Source organism: Delphinus delphis, chromosome 3 (assembly GCF_949987515.2).
Source record: "Delphinus delphis chromosome 3, mDelDel1.2, whole genome shotgun sequence".
Classification (NCBI taxonomy): domain Eukaryota; kingdom Metazoa; phylum Chordata; class Mammalia; order Artiodactyla; family Delphinidae; genus Delphinus; species Delphinus delphis.
In genome coordinates this window covers 6,139,926-6,154,313 of record NC_082685.1, presented here as the reverse complement: position 1 = coordinate 6,154,313, position 14,388 = coordinate 6,139,926, and the positions used below count along the sequence as shown (strand labels likewise).

Here is a 14,388-nt window from a genome sequence, read left to right as displayed (position 1 = left end):
CCGTATGGCATTTCCCTTTGTTCGGTGAGGATCTCAGGGGTGACCCCGGGGCAGGGAGCTTGCCTGCCCCAGGTGGTCCTGCAGCCTCACTCGGCTTATCCCGCGAGAGCAGGCCCCGGGCTGACGGCTCACCTGTGTCCCCCGTGACCCCGTCCCCCGCAGCGACGAGGAGCCGGAGGGCGCCGTCCTCCCCAAGGACAAGCTGGTATCTTTGTGCAAGTGCGACCCCGTGCTCAGGTGGATGAGGACCTGCGACCACATCCTGTACCAGGCGCTGGTGGAGATCCTCATCCCAGACGTGCTGCGGCCCGTGCCCAGTAAGCGCCCCTCCCCACACCCCTGCCCGCGACCTCCCCAGAGGAGACTCCCAGAGTGGAGGCCAGCCGAGGTTGCGGGACAGCCTCGGGGGGCGGGGGCTGAGTCGGGTTCTAACCCGCTTCCCCAGCTGATCTGACGCTGAGCTCGGCTTCCTCCCAGCACTGTGAGTCTGCAGCATGAAGGGGTGGATTCTTCAGACCTTCTCCAGATTCCAGCGGCCTTGACTGAGGAAGGGAGAGAAAAGGAGATGGTGGCCCTTGATGGCTACACCCGTCTGGGGCTGATGCGGGCCGTGGGGACCCTCCCAGGGTCTCTGCCCCCACCCGCCCTTGTGGCCTCCGGAGGTGGTGACAACACCCGCCACCAGGGGGCCCCCTACACAGGGGCTGTCCCTCGGGCCCCCAGGACGCGGTCCCGACCTCGTGAGGGCGAGGAGGCCGGGCGCTGAGCCTCGCTCTTCCCGAACGAACGGCTGCCTGTTGACATCCGTGCCTGTTAGCGCTGGGGAACCTCCATCTCTTTGATGACCTGGTCTGCTGCTTTTTTTGGCCAGAAAATGGGAAACAGCAAAACCGTTGCAGTTCTCCTTTGGCCTTGCCAGCCTGGAGACTGTTCAGTGTAGTGTGCTCTTAGAGTCTCTGTGTATTAAGGTTTGAGATTGGGTATATTTCCTTTTATAACACTAGAGGTGGTTTTCTTTTTTCAAAAAAATGTATTTCTTATTGCAAGCCATCTCAAAATAAATTTGGAAGTTGGTAGGATATGTTTACATGCACGTGTGTGTATCAGGGTCTCCCCCCTCCACTCAGCCCAGTGACATCGGGGTGGGTCCATCTCCGGGGGGCGATCCTGGGCACTGTGGCCCCATCCCCTCTATGCCAGGAGCCGCCCCAGTGTGACAACCATGATGTCCCCAGACATGGCCCAGTGTCCCCTGGGGTCAGGATCACCCCAGGTGAGAACTGCCAGCATAGACAGGTAGACGAGCAGAGCTCAACGGCGCTGGCCCCAGTTCCTACTCAGCACCTCCGTCACTAAGTGCCCTAAATTCTCACCATCTCTTCTCCTCTGTGTTGCTTGTTCTCGGTGGGTGGTCATTTCCACGGCATGTGTGCACCTCTTACACGTGAGCTGATTCTGACGGGCAAGACTGCCTTTCTCACCGTTAATACTCGTGTCCCCCAGGTACCCTGACACAGGCCATCCGCAATTTTGCCAAGAGCTTGGAAGGCTGGTTGACGAACGCCATGAGCGACTTCCCACAGCAGGTCATCCAGACCAAGGTAACAGTCGGGGTTGGGGTCTGGGCCTCCAGACCACGCTGCAGGGTGGGGGGGGAGGGCAGAGGCTACAGCCTGGGGCCCCCTCGGGCCCCGCTGTGCTGTGAAGGGAGGGGGCTCCCGTCCCTCTGCCCCCAGGGAACTGGAGGACCGCTGGGCCCCAGAGAAAGGGGGCTGCTGCTGTGTGTCCTGAGGGTCAGTGGTCCTTCCAGGAAGGCCCAGGGCTGCTGCTGGTGGAGGACAGGTGCTGGCTGGGAGTGCCCGACAGAAGATGTCTTTGCTGTGATACTTTTGGGTGGATTCAGAGCAGATCGAGTGTTGCTCTGCTCGTCATAGGAGGGGGATTTTTTTTTTTTTTTTTTTTTTTTGCGGTACGCGGGTCTCTCACTGTTGTGGCCTCTCCCGTTGCGGAGCACAGGCTCCGGACGCACAGGCTCAGCGGCCATGGCTCACGGGCCCAGCCGCTCCGCGGCATGTGGGATCTTCCCGGACCGGGGCACGAACCCGTGTCCCCTGCATCGGCAGGTGGACTCTCAACCACTGCGCTACCAGGGAAGCCCAGGAGGGGCATTTAACCTCTTTGTGGTCACCCTTACTGCTAGCGTCTCGGCCACAGATCAGAATGTAAAACATGGCCATCAGGCCTACCTGTGGAAAAGAGGCGATCCCATTCCCTTCCCGAGAGCATTCTCACGGCCTCAGACAGGCAGGGCCAGATCTGGGCATCCCGCCTGCCTGCTCCCCACAAGCTGGAATTGACTGGTTAGACCAGTGAGCGTAAAACGTCGGGACGCTTAGGAACCGGCTGGGTCGCTGTTCAAAAGCGCAGATTTCCAGGCCACACCTCGCAGCGTCTGAGCCAGTGGTGCCTGGGAATCGGTATTTTTGCCGTCCCTCCCAGAGAGCCAGAGGGATCCTAGAAGCCAGGGCCTGGCCACGCTGTGCTGAATTCTAACTCACTGTGCCGTGGCGTCCGCCGTAGATGCCACTCCACGCGTTGGTGACGCCCGTGTCCCTCACTGATTCTCAACTTTGGGGTCTCTGAGACGGTCCGGAGGGCGGGTCCCTCTCCCCTGACAGAACAGCTCTCTCCTGGTCCCCCCGCCGCCACGCCCCTGAGAAGAGAGGCAGACGGGCTTAGCCTCCCACCTTCCCGGGCCCCAGGTCGGCGTGGTCGGCGCCTTCGCACAGACCCTGCGGCGCTACACGTCGCTCAACCACCTGGCGCAGGCGGCCCGGGCAGTGCTGCAGAACACGGCGCAGATCAGCCAGATGCTGAGCGACCTCAACCGCGTGGACTTCGCCAACGTGCAGGTGACTCTCCCGCGCGCCTCCCCGCGGCCTGGGACCGGGGCGCGCGGACCCGGCTTCCACCCGCTAGAAGAATGTGCAGACCACCAGACTCAGCCTACCGCAAAGCCGGCCCCGCACCCGGGCCCGGCCCAGGCTCCTGTTGCGTGAGAAGGGTCGGGGTGAGGCACTCACAGTCCTCAGGGACCCCCGGGCTCCGCTGCGTGATTGTCCCCCTGGCCTCCAGGCTCTGGGACGACGCCTTGGCCCATTTTCATTAAAAATTTGCCTTCCCACTGCCACGTTCACGGCTCTCTCCTCTGGGCTTAGGAGAGCGCAGCCGCCGTCAGGGGAGTCCCGCTGCTGTGTTTACGTCTAGTGTAGGCCCTGAGTTTATCCACCGAATAAACAGAAACACGCACACAGAGGACTGGCCGCTTAGAAATAACGCAACGCGAAGACGTGGTACAGCCTGGGCCTAGGATGCAGGGAGCCTGGATTTAGGCCCTTGGAAGCCGGGCAGGTTCCCTCTGGATGGCCATCCGTCTCTGCCCCATGAAGCGGGTGCCGAGTTCGCAGTTGGAAAAGGTCGAGAGTAGCAGGTGTCTGTGCTTGTGTGTGTCCGGCCTAGGGCCGCGCCCGGGAGATGTCGCTGTCCCTCCGTCCTGACCCGGCCCTCGCCTGCCCGCGCCCTACAGGAGCAGGCCTCGTGGGTGTGCCAGTGCGAGGAGGGCGTGGTGCAGCGTCTGGAGCAGGACTTCAAGCTGACCCTGCAGCAGCAGAGCTCCCTGGACCAGTGGGCCAGCTGGCTGGACAACGTGGTCACCCAGGTCCTGAAGCAGCACGCGGGCAGCCCCAGCTTCCCGAAGGCTGCGCGGCAGTTCCTGCTGAAATGGTCCTTCTACAGGTAGGTGTGCCCTTGATCTCCCAGAGAGCTCCAGGCCTGGGAGGGAGGCCAAGGCCCAGAGACGCAGACCAGCCTGTGGGCCTCACTCCTGGGGGCTCCCGGGGCAGGCCCAGAGCCCCCTGGGGCCTAAAACTGGGTTACAAAGGCTTCTGCAGACAGAAACTGTCATCTCGGGCCCGCCTGCTGGAGAGACACGGCAGCTCAAGCACGAGCCTTTGTTTCTGCCCCTAGAGCATCCCCACGGAGTGAGGTAAAGGGAGAACCTGGAGAGAACAGGAGCGCAGGTAGCGGCAGGTGGGAGATGAGAACCAGGTGGGGAATCGTGGTGCGAGGGGCCAGCTAGGACAGCAGCAGGATGAAAACAGGACGCGACGTGAGCCTTTATCCCCTCACTGCCAAGTACAAGCAGGGGGCAGGGACGGGCGTCGGCTCCCCACAGGGTGGTCCTGGGCGAGGGTTAGGTGGACGTGTTTTAAAACGATGTATGTAACTGTATTATAGTGAGTTAGGTGTGTGTGTGAATGTAAGGAGATTTATTTCAGGGGACGGGCAGGCATGATCGCGGGGCCAGCACGTCCAAAGTCTGTAGCAGGGACTGACGGGCTGGACGCTCAAGTGGGGGGAGCAGATGCCGCCGTCCGCAGGTGGGGACCCCTTCCTCCTCAGGGAAACCTCAGTTTTGCTCCCAAGGCCCCTCTGCTGACTAGGTGAGGCCCACCCCCAGTGTGGAGGCTGAGCTTCTCCACCTCAAGTCGAGGGATGGTGGACGGGAACCATGGCGACGCCTAGACTAACGTTTGACTGAATCACTGCCCATCACTGACACAGAAAACTAACCGTCACAGAAGGTAAACGTGAGAGAGAAAAACATATGGAGAAAGAAAAAAGAATGTGAGAAAGAGAACCCATGAAAGAAAACGAAGAGAGAAGGAAAAAGACATGAAAGGATCAATCCCGGCTGTTTACTAGCCAGCTGATAGGAATTTTTCTTTTTAAGAGAGAGAAAACGGAGGGAAAGAAAATAATAACTAACGGCCCAAGTTTCCGAGAGCTGCCGGGTTCCCCGCCCAGTGGATGAGCTTCCCAGCCTCACTGTGACATTCAGACACCTAGGATAAGAAAGGATCGTAAAGGCTTCCAGGGAGAAAACAGCGGGTCACGCCGCAGGCCAGGAACCAGAGCAGCATCAGACTTGCGTGCGGCCATGCGGGGCCCAGGAGGCCGGGGAGCGGTGTAGTCAGGATCGCGCGGGAAGGCTGTCCCCACGCTGCACCTCTCACCCGGGCGAGCGGGAGCGGGGATCCCTGCCTGGCCCAGAAAACGTGGGCTGCGCTCACCCAGAGAAGCCCTGCGGCGGAGTTCCGGTCCCACTCAGCGATAAACACGTGGAAGTGGAGCGTTCTGTTCAACGGAGGCGATCAGCTGTTCTCTGCCTGCAGGCCGTGCAGGACAGCCCGCCAGCCGGCTGCGGCCCAGGGCTCAGGTTGCCGTCCACCTGGCTGTGCAGATAAATGCTATCGGCGTGAGGCCAGGCCCGCTCATTTACAGATCCTCAGCAGCGTTGAGCAGTGACGAGCAGAAGGCTATTGACTGTCTGGCTCTTATCGGAGCGTTTCCCGACCCCTCGGCCGGCTGCTGGCCTGGTCACTCCCTGTTCCCATCACCGTCCTCATGCTCTGCCCTGGCCTGCTGGCCTCAGGGCCTCTGCACTGCCCTCCCCTGCCTGGAGCATCGTTCCCCAGGGAGCCCTGTGGCCCGATCACCCTCAGAGAAGCCTGCAGACCTCCCGAGTGAAAGAGCGTCCCCCTTCTCGTCCTCTGTCCCCTGCGCCTGGATTTTCTTCCATTGCCCGTCACCCCGCTCTCTGTTTGCTTGTCCGTCGCCTGTCTCCTCGACAACCACCCGTGTCTGCTCGAGAGCTGGGACGTCGCCCTTGTTCACCGCTGCTTCTCAGCACCCGAATGTTGGGTGATGAATGAACAAGAAAGGGACTGTAAGCCTGACTGACCACGTGGCTCAGCTGTGCACTTACACCCCATCACCACAGAGGGAACAGGATTTAGTCCAAAAGTGCGATAAAGCAACACTGGGGTGATGGGGGAGGAATGGAGTCGGAGTCGGTGGCTGCAGAGAAAGCCGGTGGGGACTCAGCCCCCAACCCCCGTGGCCGGAAGTCGTCACCTGAGGAAGCAGGACTGGCAGGGTGACGCCGTGACTTACACCGCAGAGATGCGAACCCAGCTGAGGCTTGCAAGTGGCTGCGGCCTCCGTGAGAGGGGGCTGCTTTTCCCTGTAACGACGGAGGCCCCACCTGACTCCAGCTTGTTGAGTTTAAGGGACTTGCCTCTGTAGCGTCCACCAGCAAATGGACAGCGGTGGGCAGGGGCTGGGTAAGCTGACAGCCACTGATGTTCCCACCGCAGAAAGTTGCGAGCCCGTTTGGAGAACCCAAAACATACCAAGGTGACCATGGAGACGGTTCAGAAAAGCCTCTCGATCCAAAGCTTCAAACCAGACACTGAGGCTGGGGGGCGCCGGGTACCAGCGCCCGACCCAGGGGGTCCTTCAGGGAAGGGTGCCGGGTACCCCTCTGGGTGGGCACAGAGTGGGAGGGTGGCTCGAAGCCTTCGGGCCTGGGGTCTCCCGTTAGAGCGGCAGCAGCACAGACCATATCTTAACACTTTGAAATGCAAGCAGCTTCGTTCCAGGCCTGTGTTATCGACAGCAGCATGAAAACCAAGCACCACTTCCAGGCGTGGGGAAGGGAGGGTGGGAGGGGGTGAGGAGTGAGGGGGGCCCCTTCCCAGGGACCCGTGGTCTGTGTTCACTCGCTTACCTTTAGGGGTCAGCCATACGGAGCCAAAGGAGCTTCTGAGCAGAAAACACATCCCGAACCCCGAGCCTGTTCCCTGTGCCCACTTAGGCGGCCTTCGTCTTCATTCTTTGTGAACGTTCTTCAGGTGACCTTTGCTTCCTAAAGTGCTCATCTGGACACAGGCAGGCACCACCCGGGTCCCCTCCTTGGCTGCCCTTCCAGGGCATCTCGAAGCCACAGCCGGCTGGAGCCAGCTCTCCTTTTCCACCGCTGAACCAAAGTGCCGTCAGAGCGTGTCTGCACACTGGCCCGGAGAAGATGCAAGAAGAATCAAGTAAACGGATTTGCTGTCGGCTGTCTTTGCCGACTTGCCCGCATGCCCCATTGCTAACACACAAGCAGGCAGCAGTTTCAGCCTGTTAAAAGATAAACTGAGGCTCGTTAAATTTTCAAAAGATTCTTTGAGGGACCTCCCTGGTGGCACAGCGGTTAAGAATCCACCTGCCAATGCAGGGGACACGGGTTCAAGCCCTGCTCCGGGAAGATCCCACGTGCCGCGGAGCAGCTAAGCCCGTGCGCCACAACTACTGAGCCCGCTCTCCAGAGCCTGCGAGCCCCAACTCCTGAGCCCGCGCGCCTAGAGCCCGTGCTCCGCAGCAAGAGACGCCACCTCAGTGAGAAGCCTGAGCACCGTCTGCAACGAAGACCCAACGCAGCCAAAAATAAATAAATAAATAAAAACGTTCTTTGAGCAAACATCGCTTTGAAGGCCAAAGCCGTTAACAGGCTGCCCGGACAGGAGCAGGGGGAGAGTTGTTTGCACAGAAGGAAGTGATTCGATGGCTGCAGCTTGGGTGCTCTGACAGATCTCGCCGGGCCCTGGGTGCTTGGACTCCAGGGTGGCAGGGCCACCCCGGAGCGATGCCCCGGGGTTCCTCTCCTGTCTTGTCCCTTCCTGTTTCTTTTCTCGGTACCACAGCGATTAGACGTCACTGAGAGTAAGTGAGTTCTGAGCTGGAGTGTCCAGGTGTTTGGGGCCCCGTGGCAGTGCACGTATAGGCCAGGGTTTTTGGTCGGGGACCACGTTTAATAACTCCTTTAGATCGGCGCTCGCTTTCTCTGGAAAGAATCAGATAGTAGACCTTTTTGAGGTATAAAGTTTTCCAGGCACACAGCACATCAACAACAGGCACAGCCAATAAAACTTTATTAATGGATGCTGCAGTGTGAATTTCAGGTACATTGCATGTGTCGTGAAATACAATTCTTTTGACTTTTTTTGCCAACCATTCAAAACTGTAAAAACCATTCCTCGCTGGCAGGCTGGATCTGGTCTGGCTTGGGCTGCGGTTTGCCAACCCCTGCTTTGGATGAAAGAGGCAAAGGTGCCCTGAACTTGAATCTCGTTTTTAGGCGCCTAAAACTGCTGGCTAAGGATGGGAAGGATGGGAAAGGCCGCGGGGTGGTCTGGGAGGCTGGCAGGCCCCTCGCAGGCCAGCTCGGGGCTGGAGGGGAGCCTGGCGTCCCGGAGGTGCCAGCCCGTGTCTGCCGCCTCAGCTCCATGGTGATCCGCGACCTCACGCTGCGCAGCGCCGCCAGCTTTGGCTCCTTCCACCTCATCCGGCTGCTCTACGACGAGTACATGTTCTACCTGGTGGAGCACCGCGTCGCCGAGGCCACTGGGGAGACGCCCATCGCCGTGATGGGAGAGGTGAGCGCCCCCGGGATGAGAGGGCCGGCCTCGGGGCCCGAGAGAACACACTCGTGGGGGCGGGCGGCGGGTGGGAAAAAGCTCACCTGCCCCAGCAGGACGGACCCTGGCTCCTCTGTCCCCTACTCACGTGGCCCGGGCAGGATTTCCACCTCATTGAAGTAAAATACACAGAAAGTAAAATGTACCTTTTTAACCATCTCAGAGGAAACAATTCAGTGGCATTTAGTACATTCACAGCGTTGTGAAACCACCACCTATCTTGTTCCAGAACATTCCATCACCCCAAAAGAAAACCCCACCCCCTTGGCAGTAAACCCCCCAGCCCCTGGCAACCGTGAACCCACTCCCTGTGTCTGTGGATCTGCCTGTTCTGGACGTTTCCCATCCATGGAATCACACCCTGTGTGTCCTTCTGTGTCTGGCTTCTCGCACTGGGCATCGTGTTCTCGAGGTCCGTCCACGTGGTAGCGAGTGTCGGTGCTTCTGTCCTTCTTCTGGCCAAACACTGTTTGACTGCACGGATATGCACCACCTTGCTGATCCATCACCTGTTGATAGATGGGCTGTGTCCACCTTTTGGCTGGTGTGAATCGTGCTGCTGTGAGCATTCATGTACACATTTTGTTTGAGCACCTGTTTCCATTCTTTGGGGTATAGACTGAGGAGCAGAATTGCTGGGTCATGACAGGGTTGTTTCAAGGAAGAAATGAGGCGACACTTGTAGAGCTTTTAGTACGTGGTAAGCCCGTGATAAACAGCGGCTTTTCCTTCACTGACCACTCAGAGGCCACAGCCCTCCAGCGACTCCCAGGCAGGGCCCTGGAAAGTGTTAGAGGGGCCACACCCAGACACCCAGCAGCCTCAGGGCCGCTTCTCACGGCAGAAGCCCTCTCACTTACAAAGCGAAAGCCCGATTCCTCTGTGGACGAGGACATTGCTAACCTTCCCCGGCACCTGCTCTGCGGAGGGCCCTCACTCCGGGCTTCTCTCTTTCAGTTCAACGATCTTGCCTCCCTGTCGCTGACACTACTCGACAAAGGTGGGTGTGTCTGGGCTTTCCCTCCTGTCCTGGGCCTGGTGGCGATCAGGGCGGCCCCTGGGGCGGGGACACTGGGCAGCAGCCCACTGGGGGCTCAGAGCAGAGGCCCTGCCCCTCCTACTGGATTACGTTTACTCCTCTCCCTGGTTCCCTGCACACCAGGCCCCTCAGCGCAGGGCCACGGACAGGACTGGTGCCGGTGCTGGGGCTGGCGGGGTGAGGGCCTCCTGCGGCCACGTCCAGAGGGGGAGCAGGGCAGGTGGGCCAGAGAGCGCCCCCCCACCGGGGCCCCATACCCTGCCCCGTGGAGGTGGGGGGGCCCAACCGCCAAGGGCGATGCTGCCGGGAGCACAGCCCAGGCACGTGGGCATTGGTCGTGGGGAGGAAGGCCTCCAGGTTGACTGGGTCAACCCAGGCCCAGGCTAAGGCAGTGCCCTGCCCTGGCCCCTTCACGCCCCCTGAAGATGTGCCCCGCGCCCCACCCCGCCTGCACAGATGACCTCAGCGAGGACCGTGGAGGCAGCGAGGCCCGCTCGGAGGCCCGAGGCCGGGGCGAGCCCCTGGTGAAGCGGGAGCGCAGCGACCCCAACCACCCGCTGCAGGGCGTCTAGCTGGGCCACGCTGCCCCGGCTCCAGGTCCCAGAGCTCCGCCGCGGTAGTGCCTCCTTTACTCTGAGTGCCGGGGCCCCTGGGCCAGGGCGCCCTTAAAGGACACGCTCTCCCTCAAGAGGAAAACCGTTGTGACCGCGACCGAAGCTCAGATGGGGCGCCCAGACCCCTTTTCCTTCTTCTGAATGTTCCTTCCCCCACTGCAAACATCCCCTTCCAGAGCTGGAAGGGGCCGTGCTGAGCGAGTCGCTACCTCCACTTTGGGCATCTCCCCCTGCCAGCTCGTTCCGATTTGCACCCTGATTTGAAAAAACTCCAGCGGGTCCCGGGGAGGAAGGGATGTCCCACAACCGTCGGGCAGCGCCAAGCGGGCCGTGTCCCCGCAGCCCCCCTCAGGCCCTGTGGTGGGAGAGGCCATCTCGGTCCTCGCCCCCTGGCCTCCTGCCCTGCCGGCCGCCAGGCACCCCGTCTCTAGACCCCGAAGGGATCAGAAGCAGCCGCCAGTTGCGTCCCCGGACGGCGCGCATCCCACGGCCCCACGTGGCTCAAAGAACACATCACGGAAGCGGGCCCGCTCGTGGTGGGGGCGGGGCCTTTCCAAATCAAAGCCAGAAGCTTGATGAGCAACCAGAAGGACTGTGAATCTGTCCAGGTTCACAGCCAACGTCAAGTTCAACTGTGAGGTCTGGAATGAGTTTGTTCCAAGGGGGCCGGGAGGTCAGGGTCTCCGCCGCGCCGTCAGAGGGCAGCCATCCTGCCAAGTCTGTGCACGAGCAGCCATGCCTGAGCCCCACTCCACAGAACCTTCCAGAACGTCTGCCTTAGAAGTAGCGATCCCAGAGCACTGGGACCCCGGCAGGTCCCATCTTGAACTGCCCAGGGTCCAAACTCTCCTCTGGGGACAAACGAATCCCAAGGGCTGTCCCAGCTCTGACCTCGAAACTCTCCAGATCTGTGTCCCTCGTAACGTGTTGCACCAGTAAGCCCTGTGCCAGAGTTCCGCTCCCGAAGCAGCTGCAAAGAAGAAAGACAAACCTCTGGTCTAAGAAGCATCGACTTCTCAAATGCAATAATTTCTCCTTTTGGAAATATGTTCATACAAATAGTTTTGTGCTCTAATTGTTATTAGAACATTCCTTATGAATGTGTATATTCAGTCCCCCATGTTGTTTTCTCATTCATGCAGAAGGTACTAATGTAAACTCACGAGGCCTTTAAAAACCCTACTTCTCGACAAGCAGGAGCGCTGTGCATCCCTGGCGCCCGCAGGTGCCCGGGGAGAGCAGCAGGGAAGGACGAGAAATCTCATTTTAAGAAACCAAAAGCCCGTCATGATCACAATCTGCGTGTGGTCTTAAAGTTGCAGACTCAGATGAACTCAGACAGAAGGAATGTCTTTAAAGCTGCATCTCCTTTCCTGGGAGACGTTCAAGCTCACGGCTCCCGGATTGTGACGCCTGCCTTTTCTTCCACGTTTCTGCCTTACGCTCTGTCTAGTCCTTTGCCGGATTCCGTGAGGAGGAATATGAATGACGGTAAAGACACCAGCCTTCCGAGCCCGTTCTCGTTTCCCATTGCAATAAACACACTGAACGTGCCCGTTGTGGGTCGCAATCCACGCTCCAGCCTTTGCCCCGCCGCCCACTCCAGTGGCCTTGGAGGACGAAGCCCTCCCTCCCACACTCCCCTGGCCCTGGCACAGCCAGCCTGGCCAGACCTGGGCCACACGAGCCCAGGAAGGGAGGGCAGCAGTGCTCTCCTCCGGCTCTCTGGGGAATGTTCCAGAAGGAGCATTTAGCAAGGCCAGAGAGGGCAAGAAAACAACTGTCAGCCCAGGATGGGCGAGACTGTAAACAGACTAAACTGGTTCAGAGACGCAGAATAAATCCACGCTCCGGCCGCTGACACGGCCCACTGGTTGTTTACGGGGTTAATCTGGTAAAGCGGTGGGGCCCGAACTTCAGAACCCCCTAAGAATCAGGGCGTGAGCTTCTTCCGAAATCGCCAGTTCCTGGGCGCCATCCCCAGAGAGCCTGGCTCGTGGGCTGAAGGTGCGGGCCGGGCATCCGTACTGTTGTGACCACCCACTCTGGGGGCCCGTGACACAGGGCATTATAGGACTTTGAAGAAACCCTGCAGAGGAGAGCGATGCACTCAGGAAGGGCCCACAGGGGGGAGGATGTTCCAGAAACGTGGACGCAGTTCCCCGTTAGTCGCCCATAAGAGCTGCTTCTCAGGGGCCAGGCTGGTGCCCCGTGTGCCGCCGGAGATGCTCAGCCTTGGCCCCATACCGGGCCCCTCTGTCCCGGGTGGAGACCCTGGGGACCCCAGGTGACACTAAAATCATCCATCGCTATCCCAGGCTGGGAACTCCAGGGCCTGCGCTTGGCTTAAGGCTTTATTTCAGGATGGCTTGCCACCATCCTGAAATTCTTAAGAGTTTTCCACCAAAGGGCCCCTGCTTTAATTTTGCACTGGGCCCCACCAATACTGTGGCCAATCCTGGGGAGGAGCTCTCAGGACCCAAGCATGCAGCCTCCCCTCAGCCGGGTGGCCAGGCCCTGACTCCAGGCCGACTCCTCTGCCAGGCTCTCAGAACCCAGCGGAACCCAGACTCGTCCCTACCCTCCCGTGGTTCACGATTTCAGCCCGAGGCCCCCTGAGCAGCACCAGCTCTTGCGGGGAGCAGGAGCCGCCCCTGAATCTTCCCCGTTGGAGATCCCGGCCCGGGGCCAGGCGGCAGGGTCCCTGGGAGGGGAGAGCACCTTAGGGCCTGGGTGGCTGGCGAGGCTCTTGAGCACAGGAGATGCCCACGTGATTCCTGCCCCAGGAGCTGGAGAGGAGACGAGGAGGGGAGGCTGCCAAAGGCCCGTGGGTCCCTAGCCCATTGGGTAGGGCTCCGGGGCACAGGCACAGCAAAAGGGGGACCCAGTCCTACCAAGAGCCTCCAGGAGGTCCTGACCGATCACAGTGGCTTCTTGTCATTGTGGTCCATTCTTCTCTTCTTTCTGACAGTCTTCCAAGGTAGGTGTTAACCCCGCCCACCATTGTGCACATGGGGAAAATGAGGCTGCTGGCTGGAATACAAGCAGGATGGCTGGAGCCCCGGCAGCCATCTTGGACCTCAAGGTGAACATCATAAAATAAGGATGGCAAAGCAATGAGACAGAAGGTACCTGGGTTCCTGGTGATCATTATAACCCTAATGGCCCTGAGTCAGAGTGCAATAAGCCACAGTTTGGGAGGGTTGCAGGGGGACCCATAGGCGTTCTAGCCTCCAAGAACTCTCTGGTAGCAAGAACTCTGAAGTGAGATGCGAGGCGTGCGTGCGCGCGCGCGCACACACACACACACACACACACACACACACACACACACACACACATCAGCTGCAGGAATGCTAAGTAAGAAGGGAGAGATTCTCCCTGGCTGGGAGTGTCACCCCCACCCCAGTTTTCCTCCCACTTCTCTGGCTGCCCCCCCCACCCCCTGCACCTGGGTCCTGCCCCTTCCACACCCTCCATGACCTCGTCCACGTGCTGCTGACTTGCTCCACAGCTGCCTGCCCACTGTGGCTCAGAGGTTCGTGGATGCCTCGCCCTCCAAAGGGCAAGACAGGAGCTCAGCATCTGACGATCCAGACCTCCTGCCTGTATCCCCATCCCACTGCCCGAGCCAGAAACCCAGGGCCACCTGCATGCCCTCCGTCCCTCCTACCTCCTCCAGACTGCCCCTAACATGGCCACTGGTTCCTTCCTCCTGGCCACTCCCTGAGACCTCCCTGCCTGGAGATGCAGCAGGGCAGCCGGGCTTGGACAATAGCTGTGCCCTCAGGTAAATTACTTAGATCAGTTTCCCCATCTGGGAAAAAAGGGTAATAAAAACACCTACCTCACAGTGTTGTTGTGAGATTTAAATAAGTTGATTTATAGAAAGTACTGGAGTAAGCATTCAACAATTGTTTCTCAACCTTGGCACCTTTGGCATTTGGGGTTGGCTAAGTCTCTGGGTTAGAGGAGGGACCTTTCTGGACACTGGGGGGGCGTTGAGCAGCACCCCTGGCCCACTAGCACCCCACCCCCACTAGCACCCCACCCCCAGTGGCGAAGACCATAAATATCTCCAGATACTGATTGCCAAGTGTCTCCTGCCCGCAGGTGAGAACCACCGGGTAATCGCATTCTCATTATTATCAGTTCTCTGCATCTTTCACACCTTGGCAACCATGTCACTTGTCTTTTCCTCCCGTGACCCACTTGCTGCTCTGATTTTTTTTTTTTTTTAAGATAGCATGATCCTTTTTAAAAAATATTTATTTATTTGGCGGCACCAGGTCTCAGTTACGGCATGCGGGATCTTTAGTTGCAGTGTGCAGGACCGAACCCAGGTCCCCTGCATTGAGAGTGCGGAGTCTTA

The 14,388-nt window shown here is 59.4% G+C and overlaps 1 protein-coding gene across 1 annotated transcript in view; it reads left to right on the top strand.

Annotated features, from left to right (window-relative positions):
• Positions 1-11,858, top strand: part of RFX2 (regulatory factor X2) — a 99,502-nt gene extending 87,644 nt beyond the window's left edge. The window contains exons 12-18 of the mRNA XM_060007554.1: positions 163-317; positions 1,504-1,601; positions 2,763-2,912; positions 3,587-3,795; positions 8,168-8,321; positions 9,321-9,363; positions 9,859-11,858. Of these exons, the coding sequence (XP_059863537.1) occupies positions 163-317; positions 1,504-1,601; positions 2,763-2,912; positions 3,587-3,795; positions 8,168-8,321; positions 9,321-9,363; positions 9,859-9,974 (925 nt within the window). The 3' untranslated portion in view covers positions 9,975-11,858. The remainder of the gene's footprint in view (positions 1-162; positions 318-1,503; positions 1,602-2,762; positions 2,913-3,586; positions 3,796-8,167; positions 8,322-9,320; positions 9,364-9,858) is intronic.
• The last annotated feature ends 2,530 nt before the right edge of the window (positions 11,859-14,388 follow it).